The following is a 17,124-nucleotide window of genomic DNA, read 5'->3' as shown; positions in this document are numbered from 1 at the left end:
CCCCACTGTAGCTTTGCATTTGTTATAAGAAAGGAGGAAGAATAGAAGAATTGTCCGCTCGTTCACCTTGACATAAACAGATCACAATGTTCAGTTTGACTCAGTAACACCTCAACAGCTTCTAGACCAAAATGAACAATCTTGGACGCTATGGACAGGAGACACCTGGAACAGTTAGGGAAATATCCCCATCATCAGACTAGTGATTTTAAATTGCTTTCAGCTTATTAGAACTATTAGTTACAGAGTAAATAACACTGATTCTAAAAATCAACCTTATTTGAGCCGACATATATTCTGCAGGACAGCAGCTTGATTTTTTACTTCTTTCACCATGACAACCTTCAAAAAAAATGACAAAAGGTGTTTCAGTGATGAACACATACCAGTAAACATGGATCTGTAGGGGAGAAACTGTTTAATGTATGAGCTATTGAGTTTGACTATAAGTATTGGGACCAATGAATGTACTACTTAAGCCTTTTATTTTTTAGCCAGCTGCTTATACTTTGGTGGAAAAAGTGACTCATATACAATAATGGATGCACAGCAGGAACAGGAAATAACAAGCTTATGGCAAATCTTATAATATTTGTCATTTGTTGTGAGAAGAACAAAAACACCATCTACATATTATTATTATTATTATTATTATAAACAGTTTATTGTCTTCTTTTACTAACAAATTGTCATTATTATTGCTTTTAATCATTTTTTTTGCTATGTGTCCTTATAAGATACTGTATAAATAAAGGTTGTGCTGCATGATCCTTATATGACTTTTACACAGTCTCTGTGGGAATGACAGGCCACACATGAGTGATATCACTACAGTTAAACACAAACATATGGTATGCAATAGTTACTCGGTTATTTAGCACACGGAGCGTCTTCTCTGCAGTCCCTTCTGCTGAGCGTTGATTGTAAAATTGCCTTATGGTGAATCAGCAGGGGTCGCTGTGGAAATTGCTCTCTGTGGCAAAGTATCCCCGTGTTATGAAAGCACACACGTGAGTTTGTAAACACGAGATAGAGAGAGAGAGTGGAGAAGGACGGCCATTCTCCCAGCTCAGTAATATGAGGCCTTCTTACTTTCCTTTGGCGCTGTTTGCCAACATCCTGTGTCTGTGTGAGAGCTACACCCTCAGGAGCTCCGTGTCCTGGGTGGTGTCCTCCAACGATGTGGTGGAGGACGGAGACTTGTCGGAGGAGGTCGCCCCGGCGCTGCTGGTGGACAGTGCGGGGCTGTGGAAGCAGGCGTATCCGTCCTCCAACGTCCTCGGAGACAGCGTGGAGAGCCCCGGAGAGCTGGTCAAGCCCGAGGGCGACAGCGCCGCACAGCTTTCCTCTCGCCTGTTTTCATATCGGTTAGAGAAGGTGAAGAAGTCCGCCAGCAGCACTCCTCCCCCGCACCAAGACACAGCAAAGACTGCCAGATACATATCTCATTACAGTGACTGGGGGTACCTGGCCACCATTTCCACTCAAGAAAAGGTAACGCACACAGAGGGGATAGTGGTCCCGGTTCAGGATTTCTTTGCGCATTTAAGCGTAATGGGACAAGCTGAGGAACACGCCCATGTTCTCACCATATTATGAAAAAGATACCCCTCTACCTTTGTGCGTGGACCCTTTGATTTTACTCGAAACACGATCAGCTTTTTAAATACACTGATGAAGATTTGAAGAAAATTCACCAGTGAAAATCAAACGCATATGCAGGAAATCACACCGAGTGACAAGTACTGAAAATAGCCTTAAAATAATCTCCTTACGCAAGACCAGAACTGAGATCAGCCCGAAGTGCCCTTGGGATACACCCACCCTGCGTATGTAATGTGAATTTAACTGAGAAATAGCTTCAGTCTAATGGGTGAAGCTCTGCATGGATGGGTGTCCTTCTCGAGCTTCTCCCATCTCAACAAACGAGCTCCATCTGTTTGTTATTTTAAAATGGAGCTCATGAATTTGCTGTTGCACTAAAAACTCTTCCGAGTGATCTCAAATATCAAAGCTGAAGGCATAGCTGTTCTGTTAAGCTTTTGGAAACTGCTGATTTCTGGAACTGATTGGTTGTCATTGGGCTATTTCATGTAAAAACTTCATTACATTTTTTAGGATCACGTTTATTTCATTTTAGTGTAATTTTATTGGTTTTATGCGCTAAAATTTACTTACTTAAAACAAGCACAAAGGATCTGTGTTGCTTAAAACCTATGTCTTTATAAATGCATATAAATATAAGTTTCTATATACTGTAAAAATATAGCACATTTTTTTATGTGTGTGTGTACAGATCAAAGGTCTTCCTTTTGGAAACATCTTCTCAGTGAGTGATGGACCACTGGACAACAGCACTGGAGTCATCTATTTTTATGTGACTCCAATGGACAACACTGTGGCAGACCTGAAAAGCAACCCCTATGCTTCTCTCACCTTCTCAGAGGCTGAGGGGGAATTCTGCAGGTAATCTAAATGTTGTTCTGTGGGGGGGGAAAAACACCCATCTATCTGATTATTGAGATCCTCTAGCCAGATGCTCTTAGGTGTTGATTTAGACACAGAGGGGATTGGCCTTTTTTCACTCACAGCCTCTAGACTGGCACTTAAAGTCCCATATTAAAGCTCACATTTTTACCTTGGCTGTTAATTTCAGTTAACTTTGAGTCTCATTAGGTATTCTTGTGTTGTTGCTTCTGTCAGTTTGTTTTTAGTCACATTTTATTGTATTTGTTTTTTTTTTATGAGTTATTTTATTGTATTTATTTTATTGATCGCAGTTTTTGTCTCGTTTGCATTTGTAAAGCATGTTGGTCAACCTTGTCGCTTTTAAATGTGCTGTAGAAATAAAATTGACATTATTGCTCATTTAATAAAACACAAAGTGAAATAACAGTTTTAGATATGAAAGAAGCTTTCTTAAAAATATGCCCTAATTACTTCAAGAGAAAGATCATGGATGTAGTGAAGCAGGACATGCAGAGGAGGATGGAGAGGTATAGAGTGAGATGGAGGCAGATGATTTGCTGTGGCGACCCTTAATGAGAGCTGCTGAAAGAAGATGTTTTGAGCTTCAAACAGTTTCCACAAACTAGTTGACACAGTAATCTTGGGGATTTTGGGACAGTTTGCTTGTTTGGTCTAACCTCAGCTAAATCACTGCTGTAGCTTTCTGAAACACTACATACAGCTGTGTGTCTTGCAATGTTGAATGCTCTCCTGTGTGTGTGTGTGTGTGTGTTTTTGTTCTTTTTAAGGCAAATGGTGTATGATCCAGAGGATCCCAGATGTGCTCGACTCACGCTCACGGGCAAGATGATCGAGGTGGCCCCGGAGGAGCTTGCGTTTGCGAAGGAGGCAGTGTTCTCAAGGTAACAGAGCATGTAGAAGATGTCTTTTCCTTAGGGAAACACCATTTGGCATGCGTGACATGTATCCTGACATTTTGCACAATGTTTCAAAGGCATCCTGTTATGGCAAAGTGGCCAGTGGGACACAAGTGGTTCTTCATGAAGCTGGAGTTGATTCAGATCTGGCTGCAAGACTGGGTCGGGGGTACAACGCTCATTCCGCTGGAGGACTACTTTAAAGCTACTCCTTTCTGAGAATATCCCTCACAAATGCTATCTGCCCCACAGATATCACTCCAGTAAGGTGTTCACAAATTCACAAAGCAGAATGTGCAAAGAATGTTTTACATCTTGTTTAAAATCCTGTTTCAATTCATCTGTAAGGCAGGGGTTGTTCTTCATGCCTACATTTTCTCTTCTTTCATATCTTTGTTTGTCACACAAGATCAGTTACTTGTGTTTGATGCGTGAATGTATTTATAGTCAATAAATGACTTAAACTCCTCACATCTGTGAATGCAGTTTGTATGAAACATAGATTGTTTGTTGATTGCATCTTGGGTTCACACTAAGATGCGTTTTCTTTAAATAAATAAAATTAATATTGTGCATATTATTTAAAGTAAATATAAATTTGTTGTCTATTGTTAGTATTAACTGATTCACACTCCTAAACCTGTCATTTTCATTTTTAAACAAATATGGTGATTGTGTTATTAACAACAGAACATAGAAAACAAATCTAATGTTTAAATTGAGATATTTTACTGCTGCATGAAAAAAACCAACTCATTTTGAATTTGACAGCAACTTGTTTCAAAAAACATTGGGCAGCTACTTTTTGCACAGTTAAACCCTTTTAAATTTCATATTCGAATATGAATATGCTTCTTGTAGTTTAAGTCTTATTATTTGCTTGCATTATGTTCTGCGTTGAGAGGGTGCCAGCTGAGGTTGCATACAAATACAAGCTAAAGTTTTGGGCACTAGATGGTGCACTTAATGTGTGTTGGGGGGAAAAATAGCCGGTTGGTGGAAAAAGCACAAGTTTGACATTATAGAGTTTTCTAGTAATTTCACAACAATTCCCACGTCAATAATGCTGGTTTATTTTATTTTTTAGGTTTCATCTACAGTGGGGGGTTTGAAACTTAAAAATGATTGTGTTAAAGTTGGAGTGAGAATTTAACAGATTTTTTTTCCAGGTGCAGCAATGATAGCTTTAAACAAAGATATTAAAATAGCAGTCCTTTCAAACGCCTGGAATGACTGCATGCTCGTCCCGTCGTGAGTTGCACCACTGTTGTCGACCACAACAGTGAGTCGAGTGAGTGCTTTATTTTGAAGGTTCTTACCGGAAGCCCAGTTTGCATATACTACCGTATGGGGCACGTTAATTTCCCTAAAAAAGCACCCAAGGTAGACCGGTTTATCTATATAACATGTAAAAAAATCATTTGCGCTTGGTTAATTTTAGGGGTTGTGTTAATTGAGGTGTGCCGTAGAACTCCTCCGCGACAGTCAGCGCAGAATGAGCCCCCTGTCCGCTTGGCTTTAGTTTACCCGGCTGGTTTCAACTTCGTGTTAGCTCGTCAGCTAAGTAGCTAACAGACGTTCTGTCGCAGTATGCGGGTCGACTAGCAGTGACGGTTAAAACTTGGTTGTTTTGTGGAAGAGGCTCAGTGAGTTAGCCGCACTCTACCGTGTTTATTTGCGTATGTTTTAACCCTGCTCTCCGTTAAAGCGAAATCAACGTGATTCGAGGCGTAGCCTTTAGGACACCGTCAGAGACCCACCAGCCTATCCCGGACGATCAGTAGTCACACTGTTGAGATGACATCTACTTGTAACTTGTAGCTTAACGGCTGGCTTTGAAAACACTATGGATTGTATTGGCAACTAGTTCGTTCTTTTTAAACCCACAATGTAAGCTATATTGTCTCACAAACAAAGCAGCCGACTGATAACCGATAGGCTAGGTTAGCACGTATGTTTTTTTAGTCCCGCGAACAACGAAAAGAGAAGACGCTCCGACAGGGCTACAGCAGCGCCCTTGTTTCCGTGCGGAGAAGTCGGTGTTCACCCTCCCCGTTAAGCGGAGCGTTTTTACGGGTTGAAGCACCCTATGCCCGTGCCTACGCCCGTCTCCACATCCTGAAGCCAGAGAGAGAGAGAGACGGAGGGAGGGAGGCAGTGGCAGCTCCGGGGTCCCCGACACGAAGCCGAGGAGAGGCATCGCTGAAATGAGATGAGGCTCAGAAATGGAACTGTGGCCACTGCACTTATCTTCTTCACGTCTTTCCTTAGTCTCTCTTGGTATACAGCGTGGCAGAATGGCAAAGGTAAGTTGGACATTTATGTCATCTCGGTTATCCCCCCCACCCCGTATAAAAAAATGTCAGAGGGATCGACGGTCTCTAGACGAGGCCTGGTTAACAAGCTGGCAGGCAGAAAGCTGAAGCATGACCAGCAAGCAGCATGTCTTAAGACACAGCAGGTGAAGTCATCCATCCCGTGGAACTGGTTTCAACGTGGTAATGCGTAATAACCCGTGTTATCGCTATAATAAATGGATGGAGTTCTTTTGTTTTAAGCTTTATTGTGCCCCATCTCCTGTCCCAGTTAATCATACCCAAAGTGCTGTTTCCAGCCATCCTCACTAACTTAGGGATAATCTAGTTTGCCCCTGCCAGGCAAAACCTCTAGATAATTACGCCATTCACTAACATTAGGTTTCTGCATACACGTCTTTTAATGACTCTCATCTGAGCATTACATGTCAGGCATCTGTGCCTGAGCTTATTACACAAGTGTGGCTGTGTTACAGTACACAGCTTATGGCTGAGTGCTTACTTTCCAGTGTGGTGTGGGCAGGAATATGGGCCTTGGTCTTGTTACCAGCAGGGTGTAAATAATTGCAGCCCATATATAAATTTCAAACCAGGGATTCAGGTTGTGATTACTGCAGATCGTATCAGCTTGATGAAATGTTTTCTTTTAAATGGAGCAGGCTCAGACTGGTGATTATATGAAAGTGGGCGTATGGGGGGGTAGAGGTTATGAGATGATGCTACCATAAATGTTGCACCTGTTGATACAGTTAGTAAGTCTGTATGGGATAAAGCTATGGCAGGTCAGTCTGTTCAATTTGACAGTTGTCACAAGCCAACAAAATTATAATACTGGCTCCTGGTCTTTATGTAAATCCTTAACATGTACTGTTTAATTGTGGCTCACAATGTAGATGATGTGCTCACCTGTACAACTTATAAACCATTAAGGTTGCCATTAAAATACAGTGCATGTGTCCAACCATGGTTATCCAGTAGCAAGTGTATGAGACAATTTGTTATTTTAAATTTGATTTCAGACTTGTCCACAAACCATCTCCACATCTCATCCCTGTGAACACAATAACTCAGCTGCTCTGTGAGGATATTTCCTCAAACTTGGCAGAAATAGTCTTGTATGCATGGATGAAGTGATTGAATATTTGTGCTCTGACAGAATAAAATAATGAAGTCACAACGTTTTATCCCAAAAGGTCACCTTCAATTTGACATAATCATACCCTGTATGAATACGTATCTGGACATTATACAACGGCGTAACTCAGGAAGACAAAGGTTGACTGTAAATAAATGTAGCCTGGGGTGGGCGGTTTAATTTGTTCAAACTTAAAATAAATTTTTTGCTTCTCAATTGGCTAAAATAACAGAAAAATACATAGATTTATTTTAGATAGTTAAAAATAGTTTTAGTTAAAATGACATTTTCCCTTCCCATTATCACCAACTGCGTACATTTAGGTGTTTGTCTGATTGTTGGAGTTTCACTTTTTATTTGTTATTCCAGGATTTTTACTGTACAATGAAAAGCGATTTGAGATGACCGTTGCTGTGATTTGGTGCTATATAAATAATTAAAATCCCAAATAACTATTTTGAACCTGGTAAATCTGTGATTGCTGCCAATAGTCTTCAATTGTAACACTGAAATTGTGGTAATTGAGTATTTGGTTGCGAGCCAGGTGTGCTTTAGAATTTGTAGCTTCCTTGCAGCAACACTCAAATCTGAAATCTTTTATACTGTTATTGCCACAACTAAGTGTTCACACTGGGCTTTATTTGTGAAGCTTGAAAATACCCGCAAGGAATTTGACTTTTGTGTTACTCACAATAAAATCACTCCCTAATTGTAGACATACAATTAGAACAAGAAAAAAAAGCTCAGCAAAGTTATTTCCGGTGATTGTTCCTGTTTCACACATTAAAGTCTTAATATACAGTCAACGTCTGTAATGAAACAGAAAAATACAGATATGAAAATGTGACCTGTCTGGCAAGTTGAGCTGATAGTTCTGTTTTTCCTAGAGTCTTGTGGTAATGAAATCCAAACATTGCTCAGTATGGAATTATTATAACATAGATTTGATCTTGTCCTAGAAGGAGAAGAACTGGTGTCACTTAAAACACAAACCATTAACTTATTGTATTCAGCTCGGCCTTCGCAGCGGCAGTTAAAGCTCTATGCTCAAAACAAGGATCCTGAAACTGACCTGAACTCCACTGTTATCAGTTTTATTACAGCGCTTGTGACTTTCTTAGTGTGAAAACATCTTTGTAGACGAGGGCTACACAGACGGATGCAGTAATGCTGCTATTTAAAGAAAAATGCTTTGAGCTGAAAGATCTCAACATGCTAGAGCTTAAAGGATCCCTGTGGAGCATTTGACCTCTGTGCTTTTTTTTCTTCTTCTTCTGAGTGGCTCCCTGTTTTTGTTTGTCACATGCACGAGCACGAGTGTGTATGTGCAAGACCTCTCATGCACAGTGTCAAATACAATTCACACAGGTCCACTCATCTATGGTTGCAGGAAGATGCCAGGAATGTGCCAACAAAGGCTGGGAAAAACAAGATTGCCAGCTAATAGACGTGCATGTAAACGGATGTTGGTTTTTAAGCTTTATTTGTGCCGTGGTGGCCTGGGGTTTGTGTGTTTGCTTGCAGTTTTGTATATGAAATAAGCTCTTCTTTATGCTTTGTTGGCAAATTGGCCTTTAATGTGATTGTGCTTTTATTATTTGGAGCATTCCTTTCCTAAATGCTGTCTTTGTGTTGAAGTTTTGTTTATGTCTGCATATGCTAAGCTACAGCGCAATAACATGATCCTGAAATAGGGGGAAAAAAAATGCATATTTTAAAGAAAATTAGCCGTGACTTTGTTGTTTGTGTGCATCTGTCTCTCGTGTTCTATCTATTGTTAAAAACACCAAACTGTGGGAGTGGGACAGATAAAAGCTATTTAGTTAGAATTAATAAAAATAAATTGTAATTAAAAGCTATATAGCACTTACATGTACACTTAGATTTTTTTATTTTTAGAAAGTGATCTAATCACTCAGGCTGCCTTTTTCTAACTGTATAATATTTATCAGATCTGTTCCTATAGTGCATTTCATAGTATTAATTCTCCTGATTAGTGTGTGGCTTTTACATGTGTCTTTAGGTATTTTATCTTGTGTTTCACTGGCTCATGGTCTCTGTGCTTTTTCTTATCTTAACACGTGATGCTTTAGCACAGATTGCTTTTCTGTTTTTAATCACATTTTTTTATATCATATTATTTCTTATTGTGGGAATAAATAGCTTTTACTCTTAACTCTGGCCAATGTGAGCACTTCTAGTGTTGAACATGAACTCAGGCAGTGAATAATTTTAAAAATGTAAATGTTCAAAACCTCTTTAAGTACCGGTAAGTGTTTTTCAGTGGACTGGGTTGTATAGATAAATATTTGTAGCTCAAAGAGCAATTTCTTTATTGGAGTAGAAAGATTACCTATCAGTTGTTTTTTTTCCCTCTTTTTGTTTTGCATTAACCTTTGCTTCTGATAGCCTGTTCTGTTGCTGGTCACTTGACTGCTGTGAATGAGCACTGTGCCAGTCAGCTGTCCAAACACTCTGCGGTGAATGACTCTCCAGAATGTGTACTTCTCTGTCAGTCTCCTTCTTTCCCTAGTGAGAAGCTGCTCTCTACTATCTCTTTGGTTATATCTCAAGTAGATCAAAACAACAAGAATAAGCTAGATAAAGACGAATAATATAGGTGAGCTTTGAGTTGCTCAAACAGTATGGTGAGGTCCTCTCTTTTTGTGTCAAAGAAGAAATGCGTATCCACATTTCTGTGTGTTTCCTCACAATGAGCATGTCATTGTCGTTTGTTATCATAAATGGGTAGGGCTTTGCAAATATATATCATTTCCTTTCCATCCACAGCAAAGTTCACACACATTAATAACAACCTTGTTTGTCATGAACCTTAGATATGATACCATCATTGTGATTGCCCCCACATGTTGCTTTAAACATTTTTTTCCATTTAGTATTTTTTTTCCTTCAGGCATAGTCAAATCAAGGGGCCTTTGTATTCAAAAACTTTACATTTAGGGTGTTTATATAGTTTAATGCAGTCTTAAATACTGTTGGAAGAAAGGAAAATTAAAATCCTACTGATCTCTGTAAATGATTTAATTAATTCTGCTTGGAATATCTATGGAGGGAAAAAAACAAGTGATTTTTATAGTCTTTATAACTTTGTCTTGCATTTCATTCCTATTATTCATTCTTGTAGTATGTGACAGCAGTCTCCTTGTGTTAAGACATCACATGAAGAACTTTAAAAGCTTCCTTCAAAGAGAACCATCTGATCAGTGTTGTTCTCTTTGAAGGAAGTTGAGTGTCTTGGCTGCTTTTACACAGTTGAAGTTACAAAAATTATGTGTTGCAGATGTTTTAAAAGCACTCAGTGTTTCATACAGTTGTTTAGGACGTAGTCCGTTATTTTGAGACTAGGATAGTGCCAGTTCTGTGCTTATAGTTTCAGCAGATTCGCTCAATCTTCAGTGTCACGCACAAAACACCCTTTAGTTATGGAAATATCACTTCCTCCTTGCCTTCCCTGAGTGCATTCCCCTCCCCTCCTCATTGTTTAAAGGCATGACTTCTTCCATCATTGCATCAGTCCAAACACAATGGGACAAAAATAGCTTGTGCTAAAGGAGAAAAAAGCAGGCAGATTCTATAAGGTGGGCTAGCGATGTAGTTTATTAGTTTGATTGGGAGAAGATACGGCTTGCACGTTTTGGTTCTTCTTTGTGATATCTGGCTGTGTGTGCAATTGTGTGTGTTTGCTTTTTGGCTTTTGGACTTTGTGAGGTAGGGCTGTCTGCCAGACAAAAGTAGCCTGGAAGGAAGAAGAGTATAAAGACTAAATCTTAAAAGAGGGAATAGAAAAGCCTGAGGTGGGCTCTTATTGTGGAGAGAAAAGGCAGATAGTGCTGACATAGCAGAGAAACAGTAAGATGCTTTTTTTTGTGGAAAGTTGAGTGTTTCTTGGGGGGGGTGTTGAGCCTACAACTAACTTTCAAGATCACAAAACAGGCCTTTATATTTCTGAGGTACATAGCATTTTATTTTTTAGATATTGCAAATCCCCGATTGTCCTTAACTATAACATACACGTAATTTAAGCGTTGAGCTCACCCTGAAAGCACGACTCACAAGCACGACTACAGTGTTTGCTACAGTCCTCTTGATATCTTTCCACTTCACCCTGTAGTCCACTGATTACTGGTCAGACTACTTTATCAGATGCATTATAATATAAAATACACTATCATTTACCGTTGCCAAAGGTGGTGTTTTCAGACTAAATCTTTTGCAGTGCCAAGCTCGTTCAGTTTATTGTCATGTCGACTGTAGCACTGAATCTTAATAACATTTGAGAAGAGGTTCCAGTAAACATTTGCTTGAAAAATGAATTGATTAGACAGCAGAGTGTTTTATGTTAGTCAACTAATCTGTATATCAACATATTCTTTCAGCCCCCCAAAAAGCTTTTAATTGACTCGAAGCTTCAAGTCCCAATGGATATCATTAAAAAATTGATTGGACACGACTCTGAAAGTGGAGTTTCCAAAAAAGAGCGCTAGCCTTGGCTGAACGTGGGCTTACAGCAGCCAAGAGGAGGCAGAGGAGTGGAAGTGAGCCGAGTAAGGCTGTGCTCTGAGTTCAACGCTGTCAGACAGCACGATCTTCCATTAAGAGAAACGACCGGCTGCCAGAGTTTGTCATGACTTTTAGCACAATGGAGGGAGAATAGTGGGTGGAGGTCAGGAGCAACTATGAGGCCATGGCGAGGAAGCAGAATTGAAAATATGGGTGGGAAAGTTGCCAAGGGGGCAAACATTTGTCTGGCTTTTTCAGATACTAATTCCCTACAACTTTTTTTTCTTTTAATCCTTCATTTTAGTGAAGTGAAATGGGCTGTGGTATTAAAAAAACACACACACCAAAAGGATTAGAGCTGTGCCTTCTTTTTGTCTTCTAACATTTGAAAACTGCTCAGGTAGTATCACTTGCCTACTCAAGGCTTGACTTGCAATTCTTGTCAGAAAAATACTGCAAAAAATCTATACTACAACTTTGTGTTTGTGTGCCAAGTATTTTTTGTGTGGCTGTGTGTGTGTGTGGATGTGCACAAACTGTTTAACCCAAAGACGTTTTAACTGGTGTTAACTAGTGTCACTTGAAAGTAACATCTGTTTGATCTGTTATTACCCTGGTATATATAAAAACAGAGCAGACCAGCAACACACATATCATGCTTAATATGAATGTGGTCAAAACCTAAATACTCATGAGTTGTGCCAACATTCGGATCGCGTTTAAGCAAAGCCACAAAATTTTGTAATGTTGCCTCTCATGGCATCTGCCTCAGTGGATTTGAATTAAAGCAATCAAAATGAGATTTAAGTGTCGAGTTTTAACTTTATTTCAATGGGATTGACAGAAGTACTGTATTAAGTGTTTAAAAATGTGCTTTCTGTATTGTCCCCAAGTCCTCAAACTAACATTTTAGTATTAGTACATGGCTTGTTTCCCACACTCGTGAGCAAATTCTTTGCCATCAGTGGCTCATATCTTGAACTTGTGCAAATCACCAGATGTCAGGTTTCCTCCCCTGAGAGTATGCCAGGCATCTTATGCTGCTATGTTTTAGCTTAATGTAGGTAACTATGTAAGTAACTATGTATAATCAACACAAAAACACTCGGTCACCAGATTGATTTGGGTATTCATTTGTTTGTACATAAATCATCTTTTGATCCTGTTGACATGCGTATTTGTCATGTAGAAGGAGAGCCGTTAAGTTTGCTTTGACGATTTATCACACTGCTGTATTATCAGACATAGACTGCGTGTAATTTACAATTTGACCATATTCAGTTACTGATGGCAACAATCATGCCAGGTTTTAGTGACAATCTTTGTCGTGCTTGACAGTTTAGTTTTCCACTACAACTTCAGAATTTATGAACAACTTAAGTGGGCTAATGTTATCTTATTGGATAAAACGGTTGTTGACAGTTTAAATTTTAGAAGGATAATTTGAAGTTGAATAAAAAGTAATAAATTACAGTAATTGTTATTGCAAAACTCACCGAACCGCTAAACGTTTAAAAATTGCAGTATTATGGTATTATGAGTAAAGTATTGTGATAATATTGTGTCGTGGGGTGTCTGGTGAGTCCCACCACATCACTGTTCAGATCTGGCTAAGTCCTTTGTCTTGCACACAGCAGCTGCAGTATAGAACCACATGGCTGACAGGTGCACCACTGCAGGGGCTTCATACATGCATAATGCAAGTAGACATGCTTTTCCCAAAGACTCTTCAGTTTGTTATGGTTGTTGGTTGTATAGCAAAATATGAATGAAAGCTAAAGTGCTTTTAAGGTAAATTAGCAACTGTGTAGAGACTGAATGGCCTGTGGGATGCTGCCCTTGGTTTTGTGGCATATGTGGATAGCCTATAATTGTACGCTGCTCTGTGGTTGGTATGGCACTTGTATACTAATGCTATACTGGTTATTCACCATTTTGTATTGCATGTAACTTAATAAGGGCTATACTTTCAAGGGAATTTTTGTTTTTTAGGAAGCAGTTCCAATGAAAACGGTTGATGGATGGATCCGTTTTAACAACTTTGGACAAGGCCAGACATGTTCACAATACTGGCAGCACTCAATGTTTAGACCAGGAAGGTGACTAGATAGAGCATGTTGAAGGCAGCCCATTTCGCCTACTTGCTAGCAATACATGCATCTAACTATTAGCTGTGCTATTTGCACCTCGACACAATCTGTCATCACAGTCTTTGTGCTAGGGAGCTGTCAGTGTTATCCAATCTCAGGAACTGACGTGTTGGGTAAAGGTTGTGATTTTGTATATAAAAATGGTTTCGTTTTGAACATTAGTAGCAGGGAAGCTGCTTTTGTACTTTTGGTCCACAACCATATTTCTTTTTCCATTTCATTGGAAAGGGTCATATCCCTAAACTGCAGAAAATAAATCCAAACCATTACTATAGTGGGATATTGTGATGTGTGTGTGTGTGTGTGTGTGTGTGTGTGGGGGGGGGTGTCTAACTGCACACACATGTGTAACTGTGTTAAATTACCCTTTAAACACAATTTCCTCTTAACAGCTGTTGTATCATCCTCTAGCTGAGCTTGTTTTGAGCAGAATGATTCACGACAAGCCTTTCAGTATTTCGCAGAGTCAGTTTCCACAGTTTCAAAAGCTCCTTTTATCAGCACAGAGTTTATCCTGTGTATGGATTTCTTGATTATTCCTTTATAAATGGTAAATGGCCTGTATTTATATAGCGCTTTACTAGTCCCTAAGGACCCCAAAGCGCTTTACATATCCAGTCATCCACCCATTCACACACACATTCACACACTGGTGATGGCACCAGTTTATACATGTTTGCTGTTATTAAGTGCTGAACTGGGCTGCTGTGCCTTTCACAGTAAAAATATGCTTTAACAGGTGCATCTACATATAATGCACTGCAGTTCTCGTACTGGTGTGGACATAAACTGGACAGTCTCCTCATCAGCACTCCTGAATTCGCTGTTGGCAGCATACATCAGCAAGGGAAAATCAGGTCAAGGACAGCATCACTGTGAGGGCTTTTGATGAGCTAATAGACAGGCTGATAAAACTCTTTAACACTGCAGTGAGCTCAGGGATGGGTTTTTATGAAGTGTTTCTTAGCACTAAGATCATCCTTGCCCTCACTTAAACTGATATGTGCAGGAGTTCTCTCTCTTCCTCATGAATTTAGTCAGATGCTTAAATTACTGATGGCAAGATAAGTAACAGCACTGTCACAATAAATTCAACAATTATCATGTCATGACTGTGACTCGCTAAGTGCTGCTAAACATTGTTTCCAAAAGAGAGTTTTGAGGGTTTTTTAAAAAAGAAATATAATAAACTGCAACCTTGATGTAACTACTGATATTCCTTCATTAAACTGTAGTTATTCCTACAGAACCAACAGTATGTTCCTCTTTCTTGGTTAAAAATAAAAACTAATAAAGTTTAACATTTTTGCTGCTTGACATTTTCTTTACTTAACTTCTTAAACCCCATGTGGTTTAACGGGATGTTATTTAACCTCCTAGGACCTGGCGTCCACATATGTGGACCTCACATTTTGGGTTATTTAGACCAAAATACTCAATTTTGCTCTACAAGGGCCTGATATCCACTTACGAGGACATTATACTGCTACTGTTCTATCAAATTTTTAAACGAATATCCTCATATGTGGCTCTCATTTTTCTTAGAAACAAAAATTAGGTAAAAAGAAATCTGGTAATTCTTTGTTTTTACATTTATCAGGTCCCAATCAGCCGAAATATCAAAGAGAAATGAAAAATACATGCCGTGTAAGAGTTCGGGTCTTAGGAGGTTAAATATAGTTGTCAAAATTTCAGCTTAAAGCTCACAAAAACCATTTCTATGTCCACCAAACACAGCTAAATAAACAATTAAAGTAGCAGGTAAACAAATTGCACAAATGGGTGTAAACACAAAGCACCGATTCCCCTGTTCGCTCAACAGCATGCACCAGACAAACGATGCCGCTGCTCTCTGAGGTTTCATCACGCTCCAACCAAAACATATTGAACCAACAGCAAAAAGAGACCAACTCTTCACATTTGAAAAAGCGTAACATGAATTCTGTCCTGCCTCAAAATTATTATTATTTTTGCCTTATTTGCTTGTTTACATACTTGAAGCATTACTCACTAGACTACTGTTGTGCATAATGTTGGCCTCCAAAAAGAGAGGCTATTTCTTGTTACCTAAGAAAGTTCAGCTTTCACAGGTGGTGTTAAATTGCAAAATGCCTAGCTACATTATTAAAAAACCTCTGTAATTTTGTTCTGTTTCACTTCAGCAGCATCAGTCTTTCCACAGTAAATGCCCATGTGTTCATTTGTAGTTTTCTTGAGTTTACTTTGTGTTACTTTAACACAATGGCACCTGCTGTGAAGCTTACACGTCTTATGAAGTCTCACAAGTGTTAGCTTTACTTTGATAGCAAGATGGTTTACACACTTTGTAATTGCTGAAAAATACTCAATTTTATGCATATCATTTTCCAGCAGAAAGACCCTTGGGGCTTAAGAGGACAACTCATCACAGAGCATGGCTGTAGAAATTTGCAGCGCTGTCAGTTTTGGCATGAAGTTTGAAGTCTGAACTGTCTTTTCTCTTTTAATTCATTTTAACACAGGGTCCTTTTTGTGTGTCTGTCTGTGAATGTGAGGGCTTGATTGAGTTAGTTTTAAAGAGTAGTTGCCAAATTTACATACACCTATGATTCATCCAGCATTTCTCATTAATAAATAATATAAACCAAGCAAAGGAATCTAGGATGACAAATCAAGACGATATCTCACAGGAAAGGCCATTACAAGATACTGAAATATGAAAAGAATTGTATCAAAACATGAGGCAGGAATAAGAAAACAGAAAAAGGAGACCTTATTTAGTTCTCAGGCAGAGCGTAGCCCTACCCCCACTACCCATGATGCTAGAGAGCAGAGAGGAATAATGAGATTTTATAGCTGTACTCCAGACCCCAGGTAGGTCTAATTATTTAATGCATCTTGTGCACCCGTCCTTCATCCAAAGGCTCTGTAGCATGGCTGTGAAGTATGTCAACCATTAACCCTGTAGACCATTTGACCAGTAAAAAATTAAAGTCCTTTCTATAGATTAGGCAACATTTTTGAAGCCGGGGCTAAATTTTCTTTAACAGTAATGAGATGTGTAATGAAATGTCAAGAGGGTTGTGTGAAAACTGTCTGGCGTATATATGCGTTACCTACTAGGTAATGTACTTCCAAATAAAAAAAGACCCATAGTTTTACCACCTAATACAACTGTGGATGAATAATCCAGTTAAATAGAAACCTTATCCACACCTTGTCCCCCTTTCTGAGGTATTTGGTGTATCTTTTGTCTGCACTGTGGGATTACAGGTGTGGTTTCACCTCAGCAGACCTGGAGTCCTCCAGTCAAAGAACTGATGTGAAGATGAAAGTCTTGTTTTAGTTTGAAGCTGCCCTATTCAGGAGTATTGGACCAAATGACAGCATCTGTCTGTGTGTCTTAGAGATCAACATTCAGGAGGAACAACATGGTTCTGTGCAACAGAGTAGCCAGGCCAGAGTGGATGGACAATAGCTCAGTGAGAGAGAGAGCGATGGAAAGGGAAAGATAAAGGCAGGGGTTTTCTTTTTTGTTGAAAGGGCACGCTAAACCTATGAGAAGAAGAAGATCAGAGACTAGCCGACACACACACACACACACACACACACACACACACACACACACACACACACAC

General features: G+C 39.3%; 2 protein-coding genes across 3 annotated transcripts in view; both read left to right on the top strand.

Moving 5' to 3' along the window:
• The first annotated feature begins 705 nt into the window (after window positions 1-705).
• Window positions 706-3,857, top strand: creg2 (cellular repressor of E1A-stimulated genes 2). The gene is made up of 4 exons (XM_005733931.1): window positions 706-1,494; window positions 2,297-2,466; window positions 3,258-3,371; window positions 3,464-3,857. Exons 1-4 carry the CDS (start codon window positions 1,078-1,080, stop codon window positions 3,603-3,605), a joined length of 843 nt encoding a protein of 280 aa, XP_005733988.1. The 5' UTR covers window positions 706-1,077; the 3' UTR covers window positions 3,606-3,857.
• Window positions 3,858-4,712: 855 nt separating this feature from the next.
• The window catches only part of mgat4a (alpha-1,3-mannosyl-glycoprotein 4-beta-N-acetylglucosaminyltransferase A), a 29,039-nt gene continuing 16,627 nt past the window's right edge, over window positions 4,713-17,124 (top strand). For both annotated transcript variants that reach the window (XM_005733930.1, XM_005733929.1), the window contains exon 1: window positions 4,713-5,692. In XM_005733930.1, coding sequence (XP_005733987.1) covers window positions 5,599-5,692 — 94 coding nt within the window. In that variant the 5' untranslated portion in view covers window positions 4,713-5,598. The remainder of the gene's footprint in view (window positions 5,693-17,124) is intronic.

The sequence above is a fragment of the Pundamilia nyererei genome, unplaced genomic scaffold (assembly GCF_000239375.1).
Source record: "Pundamilia nyererei isolate P.nyererei 1_Seehausen unplaced genomic scaffold, PunNye1.0 scaffold00055, whole genome shotgun sequence".
Classification (NCBI taxonomy): Eukaryota; Metazoa; Chordata; class Actinopteri; order Cichliformes; family Cichlidae; genus Pundamilia; species Pundamilia nyererei.
Note: the sequence above shows the minus strand (reverse complement) of the source record. Positions and strands in the feature narration are given on the sequence as shown.